This window comes from Tupaia chinensis, unplaced genomic scaffold (genome assembly GCF_000334495.1).
Source record: "Tupaia chinensis unplaced genomic scaffold, TupChi_1.0 Scaffold000294_5, whole genome shotgun sequence".
In the NCBI taxonomy this organism is placed as follows: Eukaryota; Metazoa; Chordata; class Mammalia; order Scandentia; family Tupaiidae; genus Tupaia; species Tupaia belangeri.
Window position 1 is genome coordinate 1,392,318 of NW_006159782.1, and position 20,962 is coordinate 1,413,279.

The following is a 20,962-nucleotide window of genomic DNA, read 5'->3' on the forward strand; positions in this document are numbered from 1 at the left end:
AAATAGCGAAAACCCCACAAAAAAAAAAAAAAAAAAAAAAGGCTGAGTGAAGCCTCTCTCTGCTCCTGCAGCCCCATCACAAGTACCCAGGGTCATGTCTGACTGCTTCAGAGCCAGTCCCACCAGGGCCCATGTGGAGCTATGTCCTCTCTGATCCCTGGCGCCCAGCCTAGAGTGGTATGGAAGGAGCTGCGGCCTCGCACCTACCTGCCCCAGCCTCGGGATCATCCTGTGGCATCCCCTAGCTGGTGACCCAGGACCCGGAGCAAATAGCTGCTGTTTGACCATGGCCGAGACGCCCACTCCCAGCCCCCTGCCCCATCCTGTGGAGTGCGGTGGACACGCAGTGTAGAGAGGCTGGAGCGGGAGGGCCCGGGCTTTGTACGGAGCTGCAACCCCGGCTTCTCTCCAGACTAGCTATGACGGCACGTTGCAAGCTGTCAAGGGGCAAGAGTGAACGTGCCCGCCGAGCTCACCTGTGAAGGTGTCGGGCTTCTCCAGGGAGCCTCGGGTTGGCCCGAAGCTGTCAAGGGCATCCAGGCGTGTCTCTGAGTATGGCAGCAGATCCAGGGGGTCCAGTGTAGGGCCTGGGGGGTCGAGGGCGTCCAGCACGGAGGCAGCCAGCTTCTTGGATGGGTCCATGACCAGGCCAAAGGAGGCGGGGGGCAGTGGGCTGGAGACGGGGACGGAGCCGCCCACCACAGGAGGCAACAGTGGGGTCCCACCGGGGAAGACAGGTATCAGCTGGGGCAACTCACTGGGCACGCCGCTGCCAGGCAGGGCCCCCTGGACCAGAGACTGTGAGGCAGGGAAGAGCGAGGGGGGGCGTCAGAGGAGAACACCACCTGCTGGCCTGGGCAGAGCTGGGCATTCTGGGAAGCAAGCAGGCTGCCCTCTGGGACTTAGCCCCCGCCTTGCCGACGAGGGGGCCAGGGCTCTAAGTCCCTTCAGGGATACATCCTGCAGCTTCATTCATCCCAAGTCCCTCCCAAGGCCTCCTCCTGTGCCTCAGTTTCCCACCCTGTGACATGGAGACCATTTTCCTCCCATGTCCAGTGGGACCCTGGGGTGCTGGGTGGGAGGGGGCTCAGGGGAGTAGGAGGGTATCAGCTTGCTCACCAGCGAGTCCAGGAGGGTGTCCAGCTCCGGACCAAAGACATCCCCATCAGAGAAGTCGTCCAGGCCCCCGGTGCCCGGCAGGGCCCTGCTGCTGCTGTCCAGGGGAGCCAGCAGGTCCAGGACGTGAGGGAACAGGGGCATCGTGGGGGTGGAGGAGAGGAGGGCTGGGGAGCCCCGCAGGTCCACGTAGCAGTCTGTGGGTGGCAGGGGCTCAGTTGCTGAATGGGGTGCTGCTCGGTGGGAACGGGGGTGGGTCCCAACACCCTCCCTTCTCTCCTGGCTCTTGCCGGGAACCTTGCTGGCCTGCTCAGCAGAGGCTCAGCCACAGTCGTGGCAGCAGCCTTGGGTGGGACAGGGTCTCTGGGTCCTACGGCATCTCCCCGATGGCCCTGGCTCAGCGCCTCGACAGCCCCCATGTTACCTCCTCCCCGGAGGGCAAGCCAGGGCCTCGCTGAGGGCACCTTTAATATGCAGTCCTTCCTGGGAGCCAGCCAGGAAGAGAAAGGGAAAGGTGGCCTCTGAAGGAGGTGAACTTGGGGCTGGGGACAGGCAGGCCAGAAGTGACAGGCCCAGGACAGTCACTAACTCCCTGGAGGGCTGTCCCCTCTGTAACAGGAAGCTGCTGTCCTCAACCCACTGTTTCCTCTCCTGCTCCAGGGCAGCTCCAGGGCCGAGGGCTCCCCGGGAGTGGCAGTCGGCAGGGTTCGCCTGACACCAGGGCCTCGGTGTGAAGGGCTGAGCCCTCCCTTGGGCCCCACCTCTGCCTGGCCCTCTCTGTCAGGGACACTACCTGTTTCGATGTCATCTATGGACCCCAATCCATTGGAAGTTCCCTGTGGAGAGGAAGGATGTGGAGGGTCAGGCAGAGGCAGGCTGGGAAGGTAATGGTGCCGGCACTCAGGGCCCACGGTCCTGCCCACGTGCCAGCACCGATGAGCACTCAGGACACTGAGCAGGGCGCTCACTCCAGGGTGCCCAGCAAGGGAACCGAGAGCCGGGCTGTGGGAGCAGTGACCCTCACTGCGGCCCAGGAAGGGATAGATCTCTGAGCCTCAGTTTCCCCACCAGTCACAAGGTAGGGCCCACACCCTGGGGAGGGTTTTAGTATCCCCGTCCCTCCCACCCCATGGCCACACTATGCACAGAGACAAATGGGTCCATTCCCTGAAACACTGGTGTCCCCTTTCCCCATAAAGCCGCAGCCCGCCCCCCGGAATCAGACAAGAGGGGCAGCCAGGTGGGGTCCTTCTGTTGGAGGGAAGGTGCTCTGTGGCCTGACCAAGTCCCTCCTCCTCTCCGGGCCTGTCTTCCCACCTGCAAAGTGAGGACTTGCCATCGTCTTCCTCCTGACGTGACTCTGCAAGAGCTTAGAACAGAGGCGGGCACACGGGAAGCCCCTGGCACGTGCTCTTAGGAGCATGACACACATTTTAAGCCCAGGCCACCAGAAGGCTGGCCAGGGTGCGCTGGGGATCTAATTCGCTGGTCTCCATGCCAGGCCCTAGCACATCCCCACACTCACCCCCACCTCCACCTTACACTCATCTACCCGGAACGTCCTTCCCTTCTCCGAGTCCTGAAGGTCTGGCGGATGCCCTGGGAGCCTCAGCCTTGTGGGTGCTCCCTCAGAGGGCAGGGGGAGGAGCCACCCTCTCCTGGGGACCAGCAGTAGCAGTAACAGCACAGGTTCGTCCAGCACCGTGCTCACATGAGGCCCGGGCCACACTTCACACCCGCCGCCACGTTGAGCCCTTTGTCCAGGCACCTGTGAGACGCTGTCCACCGACGTCAGGCCAGAAGGCAGTCTCACAGGTCAGAGTTGGGTGGCCTGACCCAGACCCCACCCCTGGGCCTGGGTGCTCCCCAGCTCCACCCCCACAGAGCATCCCTCCCCCACTCCTCTCCTGGCCAAGCCTGAGCATGGAGCACATGGCAAATACATGCACTCAACCATCATGCTGACCGAAGGGCTGCTCTTGGCACCAAAGTAACAGAACTTCCTAGCGACAGGAGACACCAGATGGACAGCTCTAGGTAGAGCTGGATGCTCCCTGCCAGGTGCTGCCCGTGTCCCAAGGCCCCACAGGCCAAAACCACCTCCTCAGTCCTCCTCCCCTCCAGGCTCATTTCTCCTGCGCCCTTGCATGGACTCCTGCTAGTAACATTCATTTTGCAACAAAAGTTTGCAGAGACCATCTCCCCGGCAGGTGCTGTGCTGAGAGCTTTTTCACAGTTCAAGTCCTGGACCTGGGGGCTTGTCTTCTCACTTTCCCTCTCTCCCTCTCTCTGTCTCTCTGTTGAGCACATGTACCTTATGGGAAAAAAAAATTTTTTTTGAGAGGTTTTTGCTATAGGGCGCGTGCGCTCGCCAGACAGAGAGAGAGAGATAGAGAGACACGAACCACGGTCGACTACGTGGGAGTCCAGCGACAGAGCCATTACGCTAACTGCTGGTCCTGTCCCACTCTTTTCTTTTTTAAAAATTTTCCATAAGGAGGACCAGCAGTTAGCGTAATGGCTCTGTCGCTGGACTCCGACGTAGTCGACTGCAGTTCGAGTCCTAGACCCAGTGGCTTAAACTCACACCGGGCGCATGTGCGTGTGTGCCCAAGATCCCAAGAGAATGGAGGAGAAGAGATTGCAGCGTGACCATCCCCCCTGGGGGAGATTTCTCCTTTTCTGTCTCTCTGTCTCTCTTTCTGGAGAGCACACATGCCCTATAGCAAAAACCTCTCCAAATAAAAAGACTAGTAAATAAATAATTCTTAATAAACAAAAAAACAAAAAGCAAAAAAATAATTCAGGACACCAGGCCCTGAGAAGAGCCACGCAGAGAGAGGGTGCACCAGGGTCTGAACCAAAATGTATCCAGCTGCAGAACTCAAGCTCTTCTGCTCTCATGGTCTGGGATCTCCCTCTCCCACCTCAAGGCCTGCGCTCAGGCTGTTTCCCAGCCATGAGTGCCATTCCCTACCCTCCTCTCCAGCCAAGGCTGCTGTGGCTCTGTCCCTAGAACTCACAGCCCTCTTGTGTCTTGCTCCCCTCGCTGCCAAGTGGAGCTGCTGCACAGACCTGGGCCTTGCAGGGCAGTACCCACCTCTTGGGACACAGCCCTGTCGTCCCTACTTCTAGACACGTGTGTGGGATGACAGACAGACTGAATGGCTAAGACTCCCATGCTGGTGAGCCCCGCAGGGTTCCCAGCAGCCACTGCTCACACCTGTCTGGGTACAACTTGTAGAAGGCCAGGGGCTCTGCTGGAAGGCCACCCGCCTCATGTATGTGTGTTTATGTATATGTACCTACACATATGCATGTGCACACCGCACCTGAGTGAAGCCAGTGTGACCTGGGCCCCTCCGCCATGCAGTCCACTCTGCTTGGGCTTCTCACAGACCAGGACCAGCCCTGATCTCTGTGAATGTGGTAGGGGCTGTGAATTCTCAGGGATGGGTGGAGGGTCTGGAAGAGGCTGGGAGACCTGGTGCCCAGCATGGTGCCATCTATGGCCCACGAGCTGCATTCTGGGCAGAGCACAGCCCACACGGGAGGTGCCAAATAAATACAGAGCAGGCATCCTGCCGACATCCACTGTGGCCCTCAGGCTGTGGTCATCTTGTCAGTCAGCAAATACCTGAGCATCTGCTATGCCCGCCCCGCCCCACCTCTGCTTGCTGTGATGAGCAGCTCCCACCCTGCAGCACCCCAGTGCCCAGGTCAAGAACAGACACACAGAGGGCCTCAAGTATCCCCTGGATTAATGAACAGAATCAATGTTATCACCTCCCCCTTTTAAAAAGCATACCAGAGGATGCATGTGCTTGCCAGAGAGAGGGAGGGAGAAAGGATGAAAGCACCCCGATGGGGGATGGTCACACTGTCCCTTCTTCATTCTCCTCTCGGGATTTTGGGCACACATGCACATATGCCTGGTGTGTTTCTTCAAGTTGCCAGGTCTGGGACTTGAACTGCAGTGGGCCTTGTGCTATCCAGCTACCTTAACCACCAGGTCATTGACTGGCCCTGCTACCCTCCTTTAACCAATGCTCATATGAAGACGCAGAGCCTCACTGGAGACCAAGTGGTTTGACTTCTCTATTGTTCCAGACCTGCCAGGGCCTTGCCTCCTCTGCTCTGGAGCCCCCCGCTCAGCTCCCCCCAGTCTCGGGGCCTTCGCACGTACCTTCCCCCTGTCTGGAAAGTTGTATCACCTGCACATGCCTGACCCCTCGATCTTCGGGCCTCAGCTCAAACGTCATTAACGTCCTTTTTAAAACCAGTTCCAACGGCCACAGCTCCCTACATGCCTTCATGGCTCTCGGGTTTTGTTTTTTTTTTTTTTTGAGAGATGTTTGCTATAGGGCATGTGTGCTCTCCATAGAGAGAGAGAGAAACAGAAAGTGAGAAATCACCCCCCTGGGGGGATGGCCCTTCTCCTCCAGTCTCCTCTCAGGATTTTGGGCATGGACGCACATGCATGCACACAAGTTTTAAGCTGCCGGGTCCGGGACTCAAACCACAGGACTACATGGAGTCCAGCGATGTAATCAGTATGACATCTGCTGCTCCCCATAGCTCTCATCTTGGTCTATAACCAGAAGTGACCAGTTAATGTCCCTCCACCCTGGATCATGGCTCCTGGGGGGCAGGGCCCAGGCTTGTTTTGTGTACCATGTGCCCAGGATCAAGCTCAGGGCAGGCACTGAGGCTAACCTTAGGAAGAGACTAATTTCTCTGGACCACGGCTGGCTTCTCCCTCCTAACGGGGTAAACAGGACTCCCCTCCAAGGGTTGTTATGAAATCGAGATTGTTCACTCACTCATTCATCCACTTAAAACTTAGTTTGTCTTGAGCACCTCGTATGCCCCAGGCCTAAATCCCCAACTGCCCGCCTTGCAGGGGAGGCCCCCGAGGGCAAGGATGTGGCTAACTCGGACCCAGGGCCACGGATGGGTTCTGTGGGACTCTGGCGGATGAATGGATGAATGAAAGTGCTGTAAAGCTCTGGCGAAAGGGAGGCCTGCTGCTGCCTCACGTGTGACACTGGCCCAGGCCCTGGCCCCAGCCCTGTCCCACTCGGGGCCTCAGTTTCCCCATAAGTACCCTGAGGTGGCAGGACACAGGCTCCATGAGCACTCTCAGTCTTTCCCTCTTTCCAAAAAGCCGACAGTCCCAGGCAGAGCGCTCCTGTGTGGTGGGTGGGGTGGGGTGGGGACTCCATGGTTCATGCTGGGCCCTCCAAGCCCCTGGGAGGCCCTGAATTGACAGCATAGCTGCTGTTGGCACTGACTGTCCACCCCCACCCCCACGGGGTCCCTTCTCAGCTTATGAAGTGCTTCCATCCCTTGCCTTGGCTGGGAGGTAAGAACACCCCATTTCTTTGTCTTTTGGAGAGGTGTTTGCTATAGGGCACGTGTGCTCACCAGACAGACAGAGAGAGACAGAGAGACAGAAAGCACACATGTCCAATGTGAGTTTAAGTCACCGGTTCTGGGACTCAAACTGTGGTCGACTACATGGGAGTCCAGCGACATAGCCATTATGCCAATTGCTGGTCCCAAGAATACCCCCATTTCATAGCTCAGAAGCTGAGGCTCAAAAATGAAGGACCTGGGGAACCAGCAGTTAGCGTAATGCCTATGTTGCTGTCCTGGACCCGGTGGCTTAAAACTCACGCCGGGTGCATGTACGTGCGTGCCCAAGATCCCGAGAAGAGAATGGAGGAGAAGGGATTGCGGTGTGACCATCTCCCCTGGGGGGTGATTTCTCGCTTTCTGTCTCTATGTCTCTCTCTGTCTGTCTGGCGAGCGCACACGCCCTATAGCAAAAATCTCTCCAAAAAAAAAAAATGAAGGACCTGGGGGCCGGCTGGTGGTGTGGTGGTTAAGAGTGCTGGACTCCCACATGGCCGACCACGGTTCGAGTCCTGGACCTGGTGGCTTACTTTCTCACTCCTTCTCTCTCTCTCACACACACACTCTGTCCCTCTGTGGTCAAATTTAAAAAATAAGTAAATAAAGTTAAATAAAATCAATCTTTAAAAAAAAAAATGAAGGACCTGCCCAAGACCATGACCAGCACAGGTCCAGCTGGGCTCTTTTTTAAAAAAAAAAAATTATTTATTTTATTTTATTTTATGTTTATTATTACCTTTTTTTAAATTTTATTTTATCAGAGAGAGACACAGAGAGAAAGAGAGAGGGAGAATGAGAAAGCAAATCGCCAGGTTCAGGACTCAAACTGTGGTCAGCCATATGGGAGTCCACCCCCTCAACCATCATGCCACCTGCTGGCACCCAGCTGGGCTCTTATCTGTCAGAGTCCAAGTCTGAGCTCTCCCTCCCCAATCTGCATTTCCCCTACAGAGTCCTTGGGTGGGAGGTAGCGGGAGAGGTCTCAGTGAGGGGCTGGGCCTTGGGAAGTGAAGAGACAGGTAAAAGGCAGGGTGGGGAGGCCTGAACCTGCAGAAGACTGGAGAGACAGTGGCAATGGCAGTAGGAGTGAGGCGAAAGGAAACAGTAAGGCCTCCAGGACCACACACGGCCCTGTCTGAGCAGGCGCTCCGTGAGCAGGCGCAACTCTCCCCGCCTACCCCTGTGGTGCAGGAGGATCCTCTTGGTCCCTCCTGAGTCCTTCATGTGCTGTCCTCAGGCTTCCGGCATAGGCCAAGGCTGTCAGCCAGCCCCCTTGTAAGGGCATAAGCCTGGCCCACAGCAACAGAGATGAGGAGAGAGCCCGATCCATTAGTCTGGCCTGGACCTGATCCCTGGCATCACTTACACCCTGGAGAGTGAACCCACAGCTCTCGCAATAGATAAACCAAGATAGGATGGCACGGGGGTGGGGAGGGGTCTTGGGGCCCTAGCCCCAGCCTACCTGATCTGCCACGCCGGCCGCAGTGCCATTACTGAGCAGAGAGAAGGTTTCCAATTCCTGCCAGAGATTGCAGAGAGGTGGCAAGAGATGAAGATTCTGGAAAGATGCTCAAAGTCCTATCAGCTAGGGCAGTGGAGGGGCCCCAACATGGGTGGTTTGAGAGTGCAGGGTCCACCGAGGATCCCTGCCTCCAGGCTTGCGGGGAGTCACCTCCACACCGCTGGCCAGCCCGTGGCTGAGCTTTCTACATGCAGCTTCTTGGCACACGGTAAGTGCAAATAAATACACGTGGATTGAAACGCACCCAGCAGACACTGGCATTTCAAACATGCACCGTGCAGGGTTATCTGAGAACGTAAGGCTGAAGGGCGTGTGTGTCAACCCGGGCCATCCCCAGGCTGGTTAAAGTGGCCAGGCCAAGGGAAGGAGCGGTCTGTAACAGGTGGCATCTCGGGTGAGTTAGAGAGTCTGCTGTTCTTTCCCCTTCCAAAGCCTCTGGTGGTCACCCAGGGCTTTCAGCCCACAGAGAGGAAAGTCCACCTGCTGTCAGTCGCTTCTGTCCTACCCCGGCCTGGGCCATTCACACACCTTCCAGGTCGTGGCAGGTCCCTCCCTGCAGACCTCATCTCCACCCCCACCCACCACGGGTCCTGGCGTCCACCTACCTGGGGCCTCTTATACGCCTTCCGAACTCGCAGTCCAAGCTTCTGAGCCAGCTCCTGGCCAAGCTGGGTAACACTTTCATCCTGGAGAAGGCAAGACATGGGGGCTGGGTCAGTCGGACCGGCTCACTGGACACCTTATGAAGCCTTGTGTAGGGGTGGGGTGTGGGCATGGCCACCCCACATTACAGGTGGGAAAGTGGGGTTTGGGGAGGTGACCTGAGACAACATGCTTGTTCCCCAATATTTTGAGGAAGGCAAAGGAATAATATACACATTTTAAAGACAGGGTCTTGCTGTGTTTCCTACGCTGGCCTTGAACTGGGGATCCTCCTGCCTGGGCCTCCCTGAATTACCGGGAATACAGGTGCACACACCATGTTGGCTGTGGGGTAGACCCGGAATTGAACCCAGGTCTCCCTTGTGGTCAGGCCCATAGCCTCTCAGCAGCACGTCATGACAGCCGGGCTTTGTTTCAACGTTAATATTCTCTTTATTCTAAACTTCAGCAGGCAACCACGTCACTGCAGAAGGCTGAAATGTTGGAGAGTCCAAGTTCCCTGTGCCCCGCCCACCCTTGCCCTGGCTCCTCCCCAGCGGTCAGCTGCGTTCCCATCCAGAACTTTTGTAGGTATTTGGGCATAAAGACCTACAAGGAATGCTCAGTTCTGGTCTGTTTGTTTTTCATCTTACCGGAGGACATGCGCGCTGGCCAGAGGGAGGAAGGAGGAGAACTCACTCCCAGTGGGGCGTGGCCACAGCACAAGGCCTCCTCCACTTCTGCATCCTGTCAGGGTTTCTGGAACTGATGCACACATGCCCAGCACCTTGTTGGCTGGTTTGTTTTCGAGTGGCTGGGACCAAGATTCGAACCGTGTGGTTGGCCGTGTGGGATCTAGCTCCCTTAACCACCAGGCCATGGCGCTGGCCCCGCTTAGTTCTGTGTTGTGGATATGCTCTCTTTCTTTCTCTTACGTAACTGGAATCATACAACTGGCTTTTATCCAAACAATGTCTTGAACTCTTGGCAAACGAGGGCAGATGGGCTGTGCAAAGGATCGTTATGAACCCAAAGGGGCAAGGGCGCGTTGGGCTGAGAAAGCGGCTGGCCCGCGGTTAGTGATGGAGGAGGGCACCCGTCCTCCTCCTCCCCGAGTCTGTAACAGCAGGGGCTATGTGCCAGGCTGCCACTCAGGACAGGGTCACGGGCAGGTCTCATGGAGAGTGCAGTCTGATGGGGAAGAGCACTCCCTAAACAAAGAAACTGGTGACGTCAAACTGGTCCAGGCCACAAAGGCACAGGGGACGCTGCGACATCCCGTGCATTTTTCTGTCTGCTCACCTCATTGACAGGCTCCTGGAGCCCAGGGTCTGCCTCTGACGAACCTCTGGTCCCCAGTGCTCAGCTGGAGCTCAGTATTTGCCCAACACAGACTGGTCAAAGGCCAGGAGCCCTTGGCTTGAGTACTTTCCTCAGGCACGCATGGGCTTCTCGGGGCGGGGTCCTAGTTTCTTTACCTGGGAGGGGATCGAAGCTGCTCTGGCTCCTCCTGAGTGAGTGCCCAGTGAGACCCAGATGTGGGTCTGCTATGGACACTACGAGATGCCCTGTGGGCCAGGGGCTAGTTGACGCAGCAGAGTCTTACCGTGAACTAAACTGAACTGGGGAAGCGAGAATAAGCTCTGGCCAGTTGGTGACATGGTAGTTAAGGGGCCCGCATCCCACATGGACACCTGAGCAGTTCAAGTCTTGGACTCAGTGACTTGAAAATCATGCTGGGTGCAAGTGCGTGCATACTCAAAGTCCCACGAGGAGAATGGAAGTAAAGATTGCAGTGTGGCCATCTCTCCAGGGGTGATTTCTCACTTTCCCTCTCTCTGGCGAGTGCAAGCACCTATAGCAACAACTGAAAATAAGAAGCCAGCAGATGGCATGGTGGTTGGCAAAGGACTGTGGCTTACCACAGTTCGAGTCCCGGATCTGGTAGCTTACTTTCTCATTTTCCCTCTTTCTCTCTCTGGTCAAATCGAAATAACAATGATAATAATAAATTTTAAAAAAAGAATTATTTAATTGTATTTATTCATTTATTTATTTATTTTTAATTTGACCAGAGAGAGACACAGAGAGGGAAAGTGAGAAATCAAGCCACTAGGTCCAGGATTTGAACCATGGTCACACGTAGTCACCACGTGGTAATGCCCAGCACCCTAACTACCATGCCACCCACTGGTTCCCTAAAATAAATAATTATTTTTTAAAAAAAGAAAGAAAATACTTATTATTGAGTGCACGAATGGGGAGGGGCCCTTGCCCCGCTCTGAGTGGGCCCTCGCCCCTTGTTCTCCACTGGTCACTTCCCAGCCTCAGGACCCCGGCACAGATGGCCTCCTTCAAATCCTCACAGCACCCCTGTCCTCGGCATGGAGGGTAAGAGGACTGACTAGGTCCAGGCTGCCTGGGTTCGAACTGCAGCTCGGCCACCCCCAGCCCCTGTGGCCTCGGGTACGGTCTTTCCTCTCCGAGGAAATGGGAAACAGCAGCGTGCACCTCTCAGGGCTGTGGCAGGATTGGGTGAGCTGGCACGCAGCAGAGCTCAGTGAGAGCTACTCCCAGGGTCCTCTGTGTCACAGGGGTGCCAAGGCTCGGGAAGAGGGGTGGCCCGGCGCAGGTGAGGGTCGAACCCTCCTTGTGGCGCCCCAGCTCTTTGAGGGCACGCGCCTTGCGGAAGATCGCGCGGATGCTCTCGCCGTCCAGGCCCAGCGCCTTCTCGCTGTCCTCCAGCGCCTTCTCGTACAGCCCCTGCCAGAGAGCAGCAGGCGGCTCACTGGTCAGGGCCTGTGCCCCTGCCTCCCCGCGCTGACCCCACCTCGGACTGAACACCATCTTCCCTCCCTGCAGAGGGCGGGCGGAGCAGTGGTCGGTGGCGAGTGCTCCGAGTGAGGCCGGAGGTGCTCTGGTGTTCAGACTCTAACCCAGGGAGTCAGTGCGTCCACCTGATGGGGCTGCAGGGGACAGGCAGGACCGTGTGGCAGGGGCCAGTGGGTGCTACGGCAGTGAGCCCTGTCACTCAGTCTCTGTCCACATGTGCCTTCAGTTCAGAGCGTCACAGGTGGAGGGAGCAATGACAGCTCTGAGACGTCAACCAGGAGGGAGCTGTGTGCACACAAGGCCTGAAGGGGGAGGCCCACGGGCATCTCTGGAGGAGCACACGTTGATGGCACGGTGGCCGCGGTGTGACCGAACTGCCCCAGGACCTGAGGGAGGACTGACCAGAGGCAGAGCAGGAGGGCTGAGGAGGAGGCTGGGTTCGAACTGCAGCTCGGCCACCCCCGGCAGAGACTGAGCCCGGAGAGACAGTGAGGAGACTGAGGTTGAGGGGATAGGATGGGAAGGGGGAGGCCCAGAGAGAGGAGAGAGAAGCTGGACTCCTGCAGAGGCCCAGGGTCACCCGAGATGCTGACTAAACTCATCCGGTGCGGGGCCAGGGAATCAGTCTCTCCTTGAGAACTTTGCCTCGTGCTCTCCAGTGGGCCTGTGGTGCAGCTGGATGGAGAGCTGCCGACCGCGCCCAGATGTTCTCGCGGTCAGATTTAGACAGGAGGGGGAGGCGCAGGTCCTGGGCTTCAGAGGAATAGCAGCCAGGACAGAGGGGAGATGAGAGGAGGGAGGGTCGGGCTCACCATGGTGAGGCAGCAGGTGGCCCGGGCAGGGTGGAGGAGGGAGGGTCGGGCTCACCATGGTGAAATAGCAGGCGGCCCTGTTGACGTGCAGCTTGCACAGCAGCTCCCGGGGCAGGGCCACCTGGTCGGAGGCGGCGTAGTCGGCCACGTTCAGCCCCTCCATGTACTGCACCAGCGCCTGCTTGTAGTCCTTCTCCCGGAACAGGTCATTGCCCTCAGCAAACAGGTTCTGCACCAGCTTGAGCAGAAAGGCCTGTCGGGGCAGGGTGCATGGGGCTCAGGGGGTCTTCTCCCTCCAGCCCCAGCCCTGGCATATGGCCCCACAACCCTGCCCCCTAGACGCCCCCACCCCTTGCCTTCGCCCAGCCTAGCGGCTGACGCTCACCTCATATTCTTCTTGCTTTAGGGGTAGTGTCGACCTAGCAGGAAAAGAGAGGGCACAGATCTAGGTGAGCCCAGGGTCCCAGTCTCCGGTGCCAGGAGCCAGAGCTGTAGGCCAGAGGTCATGCCAGGAGAGGGCCCTCTGGCTCAGACCTTGGGCGTCACCTGTGGACTAGGGAGGGGACAGCAACATTGCCACACAGGCCTTCTGTTTGTGATGGAAGGCCTTGAGTCTCCCCGGGGTCTGGCAGCCAGGCCTTCCCTGCTCCAGCCATCCTCTGCCTCTACCAAGTCCTTAGTTACATGAGGGGACGAAGGAGAAGCCAAGGTCGGGCTGAAGAGGCCCCCACGGCTGGAAAACTGCAGGAAGAGGAGATAGACTCTGGCCTGGCAGGACCCACAGAGCTCCAGTCCAGCTCAACGCCAGGAAGAAAGGATGGGGTTAGGGTTCCCGCAGCAGAAGTGGCGAAGACAGGGTAAGTGACAGAAAATGGCAAGAAGTATAAGCATTGTCAAGAAATGAACTAGAGCCAGCTCCGTGGTGTAGCAGTAATGCCTACTCAAGAGAAACCAGATCCCACGTGGAGACCGCGGTTTGAATTCCCAGCCCGGTCAGCCAGAAACGCAAGCTGTGTGAGTGGGCTTGGCCAGAGCCAACCAATTGGAGGAAGGGGGTCACAGCATGACCAGACCCTGTGAGGGCTTCCTCTTTTCCTCAAGGAAAAAAAATTGAACATGCAGACAACCATGGCCTTGCCAAACCAAACCTGCAGGCCCTGGTGGGGAGGAGTGCAGGAGTGGGGGCTGGGCAGCAGACTCCACTCGGGGGCCCTTGGCTGGGGAGCCTCTGCCCTTCTGTCCATGTCCATAAGACACCGAGTCTGGGGGCCAGCAGTTAGTGCAATGGCTATGTTGTTGGACTCCCATGTAGTCGACTATGGTTCAAGTCCTGGACCCAGTGGCTTGAACTCACAGTGGGCGCATGTGCATGTGTGCCTAAGATCCCTAGAGGAGAATGGAGAAGGATTCTGGCAAGGCCATCCCCCCAGGGGGGTGATTTCTTGCTTTCTATCTCTCTGTCTCTCTGGAGTGCACATGCACCCTATAGCAAAAACCTCTCCAAAAAAAAAAAAAAAAAAAACACCAAGTCTGTCATCCTCTCATGCCAGACCAACAAACTGGGTGGGGTCTGGGCACCCTCTCCTCTCCTGCAGCGGAGCAAGGCCAGGCAGGTGTGGCAGAAACCAACCTCCCAGAAGAACTGCAGCACACCTGCCCGGCTGAGTGCCCGCACTGGAAGAGAAGCTGGGCTTTGTCTGCCGGCCCCTCATTTCACACAGAGGAGAGACACATTGGGGGGGCTGTGACTTGCCCAAGGTCACATGGCAGGTCAGCATCAGAAGCAGGGCCAGAGTGAGGAGAGGGGGGCTCTTTGCATTGTTGATGCTACCCCCAACACGGGGAAAGAAAGAGCAGCTTCAGCTAGGGAGGGAGAGATGGCGAGAGATGAGACCCTGTCTGTGTGCATGTGCGTGCACGTGTACCTGTGTGTGTGCACGCCTGTGCATGCATGCACGCCTGTGTGTGTGAGACGAGCCCCTGACTGCCACACGGGCTCGCCGTCCCACCCTCCCACTTGCCTCCTGTCATCAGAGGCCAGGCCCGTCCCTCTGCCACTGCTGGTACAGGTGTCTGTCCAGCGTACAGCCCTGACACCATCCTCCTAGCTGGTCTCCAGCTTCCAGCTCTCCCTTTCAGCATCACCTTCATCGTCGAGGTCACAGCCCTGTCTTAAAGACATATGAGCCTGGAGTTGAAGGCTCTGTGTGAGCCAGTGCCACCCCCTCCCCGTCCATACTCACTCAACGCCTCCCGCAGGTTCTGGGCCCTATTGAGCGTGAACACCACTCAGAGGAGCACGCCTACTGTGTGCCCCGCAGCGCCGTCCCGCAGGGGGCCCACGGACACAGAGCTTCCCAAGAACACCTCCTCAGGAAACGGGGAGGAGGACGCAAGAACCCATCCGGCCTCTTCAACCTCACACGCCCCTGCAGGGAAGGGGCCTTATGTGGGTTTCACAGGCAAGGGGAGGCTAGGACTTGCCAGAACGAGGACAGGGAGTGGCTCCACACTGCTCCACTCACAGAGAGAGGGCATTTAGGTTAAAGACAGAATTCTTCCTGAGAAAACAGTGGTTGCAAGTCCGCCTTGGTCACCAGATCGACCTCTGAGCAAATCTGTGCACTGACCCGCAATCAAACCCCACCCTCACAAATGACAAAGTCTGGCCCCCAGTGAAGTGGAAGGAGGGCAGGGGCTCAGGTGCCCACATCTCCTGGGGCGACTGCGGCCAGCTGCGTAGCCAGCGGCCACGTGGGGATGATCAGAGGGAGCGACGGCCCTGGGGCAGAGTTCTAGGTGGATGAGAACCCTGATCAAGTTAGCCCAGCTCTGGGCACCCTCGGGAGCTGGGAACAGTGAGCTGTCTCCCGGGCTCCGGGCCGGGCCCTGTACACCCACCATCTTTCAGTCTTCACAACCACCCAGTAAGTAGGTGGCCTTATTTCCGTCCTGCAGATGAGAAAGCTGAGGCTCAGAGAGGTTAAGAAAGCTGAGAAGAGAGAGAGTGTCATGTTAACGTCAACACTCGTTTCACGCCAGCAACACGGACACCGAGAGTGTGCAAAGGCAGTTTGGGGCACTGTGGTGAGAAAAGGCAGGGAGCGCCTGATAGGCCCACGTGAGAGGACAAAGCTGGGGCGTATTCAGTGTTGTGGGGAGCCTTATTTAAGAAAAAGGGTACAGGGCCAAGAGCAGTTTGCTAGGGTCCGCCTTCCAGGACCTGGGAGGTGTGCGGCTGAGTGAGGCCGAGAAGCGTAAACCTCCTCGGCATCATGATCAATATGCCTCTGAGGATCTGTCTCAGAGAGATGTAAAAAATAAAGCCAGTAAAAATATTTTGTGTGGGAGACCAGCAGATGGTGTAATGGTTACATCACTGGACTCCCACATAGTTGATGGTGGTTCAAGTCCCGGACCCGGAGGTTTAAAACTCACACCAGGCACATGTGCATGTGTACTCAAAATCCTAAGAGGAGAATGGAGGAGAAGGGACTGCAGCGTGGCCATCCTCCCTGGGGATTCTTGCTTTCTATCTCTCTCTCTCCAGCAAATGCACATGCCTTAAAGTAAAAAAAAAAAAAGAAAAAAGAAAAATTGTGTGTAGGGGCCAACAGGTGGCATGGGTACCAAGACCACCAAGGTAGCTGGATCCCATGTGGCCAACCTCGCAGTTCAAGTCCCAGATCCAGTGGCTTAAAAATCACACCAGGTGCATGTGTGTGCCCCAAACCCCAAGAGCAGAATGGAGGAGAGGGTATTGCGGTGCGGCTGTCCTCCATGAGGGCATGCTTTCTCCCTTTCTCCTTCTGTTTGGCAAGCACACATGCTCTATAGCAAAACTAAAAATAAATAAATAAATAAATAAATAAATAAAAGGGTTAGTAAAAATATTTTGTGTATAAAGAAAAACAATTTTGGGACCAGCAGATGGTATAATGGTTACACTATTGGACTTCCACGTGGTTGACCGCAATTGAGTCTTGGACCCAGCGGCTTAAAACTCCTACTGGGAGCGTATGCGTGTATGCCCAAGATCCTGAGAGGAGAATGGAGGATAAAAGATTGTGGCATGGCCATTCCCCTAGGGAGAAATTTCTCGTTTTCTGTCTCTTTATCTCTCTCTGTCTTTCCGGCAAATACACATGAACTATAGCAAAAATCTCTCTTAAAAAAACAACAAAAAGAAACAAAACAATTTTTAAAAATCTGTTATGTGTGTGCTGGGGGACATTTCATGGAAAGAAATAGGTTTTAGAGTCAGCCAGACCTGGGTTAGAATGTCACTCAATAGCTGTATGACCATATATAAGTTTCCTGACCTCTCTGAGCCTCAGCTTTCTCATTTGCAAAACAGAAATAAGGCCACCTACTTTACTGGGCTGTTGTGAAGGTTAAAAAGATGACAGAAGTCACCCCTGTAGTATTAAGTGCTGTGCATAGAAAGCTGGGTCCCTAGGCCAGCAGGTGGCAGCTAGTTAAGGTGGTTAGATCCCATATGGCCAACTGCATGGTTTGAATCCCAGACCCAGAGGCTTGAAAATCACACCAGGCACGTGTGCATATGTGCCCAAAACCCTGAGAGGAGAATGGAGGAGAAAGGGCTGCAGCATGGCCAATCCCCTACGGGGTCATTTCTCGTCCTCTCTCTGTCTCTCTGGCCCTACAGCAAAACTGAAATGAAGAAGGTTGGATCCCAGCTGGATCCCATGTGGCAGACCAAGACACGTGTTCGAATTCCAGCACTAGTATCTTAAAAAACATGTCAAGCACATGAGCATGCGCGCTCAAAATCCCAACAGGACGGAGAAACGAGAAGGGATTGGGTGTGACCGTGCCCCATCGGCAGGTGCTCTCCTTCCTCTCCCTTTGTCTCCCTCTCCCTCTCTTTCCTCTCTGGTGAGTGTATACATGCCCAACAATGAAAAAAAAAAAAAAAGATGGATGCAATGGCTCTTTCTGCACAGAGCCCAAGGGACAACAGTGCTTGAAAAGCAAAAACGTGACTTATTAGCCATGTGCAGGCACGCAGGGGGATTAACAGGGCGTGGACGTGCCCAAGTGCAGGGTGAAGAAAAACGAGGCACTGGACAAGAGCAGAGGACAGCCAGGGTCTGGGGTGGGCATGCGTGTACAGCTGATGGCCATGCCACGCCGGCTCTGACCTAGCCAACCCCACCTTTTCACAGTCCCCGCCACCTTCCATGTCCATGAGCCCGAACAGCAAGAAAAGGGGGAGCTGGAACGTGGCTGCGGAGGACAGACCCCTCCCCAGGAGGCCCGCCCACCGCCCGGCCCGCACACTTACTGAATGAACTGCAGCCCCTTCTCGATGTCTGCCTTCCGTTTCTGCCTCTCCATCAGTCTCTGGGGAGAAAGCACAGTTCGCCAGCCAGTCACGGGGGCTGGGTCTTAGCCATCCCACCCCCTGCGTGGGCCCCTCTCACTCCCACTCTCATCCCACCACATGGGTAGGCAGAGGGTCCCTGAGGACCGTGACCCATCTCAGAGTCTACAGAGACCACCTGGATCAGACCAGATGCCCCCAAGGCCATACCCCATTGGACTCCGACTTACATGGTGTCCTTGGTGGGTGTGGTCATGGAGGCCACCTGCCCTTCTGGAGGGAATGTTGTTTCATCCCCATCAGACCAGGGAGGGAACTGAATCACAGGGAGGATTTGAACTCAGGACACGCTTTCCTTCACACCCACAAATAGCTCTCTGCATCATGATGGCTGCCCAAGGAGGAATGCCTGGCAGTAGATGGCCACCTAGTGGCCGCCATGGCACAGACAAGGTGTGAAGCTGGGCTCAGGGGAGCCTCTGGACCTGAGGGGCCCTCTCAGCCTCTATCCTCCCTTCTTGGACCACCTGGTGGCTGGCCAGTCCTTGCCATCTGGCCACCGAGGCCTGCGCTGGGGATGCTAGAGGTAGTTCTAGCCCGGGTGCTGCCCTCAGGGAGTGTTTTGTCTGGCAGATAAACTAGTCTTTAGCTGAGTGCGGTGGGCACATCTGTAATCCCAGCTACTCAGGAGGCTGGGGCAGGAGGACCACGAGTACAAGGCCAAGCTGGACAATAGAGCGAGACCCTGTTTCTTAACAAAGAAGGACGTGGGGGAGGGAAAGGGAGAATAAGAAAGACAAACTGGTCCTCGCACGATGAAACTCTGCCACGTGTCCATAGCCTGTCGGCTTGCTCCCAGCGGCCTTGAGTCGTCTGTGGACACAGAGACCTGGGCATGGATCTCAGCGTTCACACTGTGTGTTGTGGTTTAGACAATGGTTTGTTTCTCCAAAGGCTCATGTAAGAACTTGTTTGTACTGTACCGATGTCCCTTCGTGGTACCCCTGGGTGGCACCTCTGGGTGTGATCCTCATTACGGCAAGTCCCCATGGCTGAGAGCTGGTGGGTTTATGAGGAGAGGAACGAGGCAGTGGCAGCCACGTGGACACAGACCAGAGCAAGGAGGGGCGTCCAGAGAGCCACCGTGCTCAAGATCTGCCCTGCGCCACGGGCACTGCAGGCCTGGCTTCCGCTCCGGACGTTCCCGCCACCAGAGTCATGTGCCCAAACCCACCTCCACGCTCATGGGCTGCCCGGCCGCAGGCGTCCGTCAGCAGTGCAATGTCATACTAAGACGGGACGTGACTTTGGACCTGTCTCCCTAGTGGGAAAACAGGGCTGATGGCAGCTCTAGCCACTGTGGCCTGTCATGAGGGGTCAGGTGACAACACGTGCAGAGCACCCAACAGATCAACAGACAACCATGGGAAAAGGTGCCAACCACCCTCCCTCCTGTGGAAACTGCAGGTATTTCTGGGACGGCATCACTGACACAGGAGGTCAGCAGCTGTGGCCTCTTGCTGAGCTTCCCTGTGGGTAAACAAGCCCCCATCCTCCTCACACCCACTCCAGGCCCCCAACCACAATAGGTCACTGGGTTTCCTGTCTCCTGGCCTTCACCCTGTGGTTCCTCCCGCCTGTCCTGCCAGGCTCGGCTCCATCCTGCCCAGGGAGTCCCACCTGTCCTCCAACCATCTGTCCTGGTCTCCCTGCAGACCCAGACACACCCTTCCAGCTGAGGTTTCCCTGACCTGGGGCGCCTCGGAGGGGGCAGACCGGGTCCTGCCCTTGAGGAGGTGCTAATCCAGGACAAGGGGGGGCCCCCCCGCACCTCACAGTGTGGCCTCGCATTGGCCAGGAAGCTGCTGGGGTGGGGGGTAGGGAGAAGGCCTGACCACAGGTTCCATGGGGCACGGCCACAGCGGATGACCACCAAACCCTGCCATTTTGACCTGGGTCACAGTCCAGCCTTTGTCCCTTCCCACCACCTGGCGATGCTGCCTGTCCCCAGACGACCGTCACTCCCTGCCCACTCACACCCCCAACCTCCCTGAGTTCATCATGGGAGAATCTTTTGAACCCATAAATCAGACTCTGTCCCCCCCCCCCCAGAACCTCGGTCAGCTTGCTTTACCTCTGAGCAAATTTCCCACACACCTATACACATTCACCCCGCAGGGAGTGAGAGCCCCATCGCCCTCCCAACACGGCGCAGAGGCCAGGTGGTGGCACAGTGGAAACGCACGCTGTGGGGCCGACAGAGACCTCCAAACATGCCAAGTGCACGTGTGATCCAGGCAGGCCAAGCCTGGGGGTGGACCGTGGGGTCACGGCCCTGTCGGAGGTGCTCTCTCTTTCTTTCTGTGTCCCTGTCTCTCTACTCATGGAAGAAATAAACTAAAAAAAAAAAAAAGCCTGCTCGTAGAACCCTGTAGTTCTCCCAGAGAACCACAGTGGCAGAGAAGCGCTGCCACAGGGAGACGGGAGCAGACTGACGGTTACCAGCACCACCGAGGAATGCGTGTTCTCTGCTCCAGGAGGTGCAAAGACTCCTCACAGAGCCTTGCCATGCACCCACCTCCGACCTCACAGACTGGCCGGGTGACCCTGCCCGGCTACTCTGCCTCCCTAAGCAACACTTGCTCTGTAAGACAAGGACAGCGAGTGTCCACTGACGGGACCAACAGATGGGAGGGGCTCGTGTCAAGGCCTGGTCCGTAGCAGGTACGTAACAAGTGGTGGCTACTAACAGGTCAGAATTCCTACGCCAGACATTCGATCTGACACGCATTAAATGTCGGTGTTCCAGAATCCTGGCCAGGCCTCGTGACCAGTGACAGACATGGACGAATGTTCCAGCGGCTGCACTCAAGCCAGTCTTGGGTAGTAAACGTAGACCGGGATGAGAACAAGCAAGCGAAGTTTCACAAAGGGGGAAATGATTGAATTAAGCCTTGAAGGATGAACAGGAGTTGGCTTCTGTTAAGAGAGAGGAGACGTTCTGGGTGAGTTATGTGATAGTTTCGAAAATGAACGCTGGGCCAGCAGGTGGCACAGAGGCTCAGTGGCTGGATCCCACGTTGCCCTCCTCTATGGAGTGAAACTATTGCTCAAAGTCACAGTAATACAAACACCACCATGTCACAGGTCAGGGGACGCAGCTCAAGTCTCAGACATGGCAGCTTGAAAAATATGGTGGGCTGGAACTAACAGGTGGCGTGGTGGTGAAGGCACTGGACACTCCCACATGGCCGACCACAGTTCGAGTCCCAG

General features: G+C 56.6%; 1 protein-coding gene across 2 annotated transcripts in view; it reads right to left on the reverse strand.

The window, feature by feature from the left end:
- The window catches only part of ZC3H7B (zinc finger CCCH-type containing 7B), a 62,379-nt gene that overhangs the window by 19,611 nt on the left and 21,806 nt on the right, over window positions 1-20,962 (reverse strand). For both annotated transcript variants that reach the window (XM_014588692.1, XM_014588691.1), the window contains exons 2-9: window positions 17,651-17,709; window positions 12,728-12,761; window positions 12,398-12,595; window positions 8,662-8,742; window positions 7,997-8,053; window positions 1,910-1,952; window positions 1,120-1,313; window positions 477-798 (exon numbers count right to left, since the gene is read on the reverse strand). In XM_014588692.1, coding sequence (XP_014444178.1) covers window positions 477-798; window positions 1,120-1,313; window positions 1,910-1,952; window positions 7,997-8,053; window positions 8,662-8,742; window positions 12,398-12,595; window positions 12,728-12,761; window positions 17,651-17,703 — 982 coding nt within the window. In that variant the 5' untranslated portion in view covers window positions 17,704-17,709. The remainder of the gene's footprint in view (window positions 1-476; window positions 799-1,119; window positions 1,314-1,909; window positions 1,953-7,996; window positions 8,054-8,661; window positions 8,743-12,397; window positions 12,596-12,727; window positions 12,762-17,650; window positions 17,710-20,962) is intronic.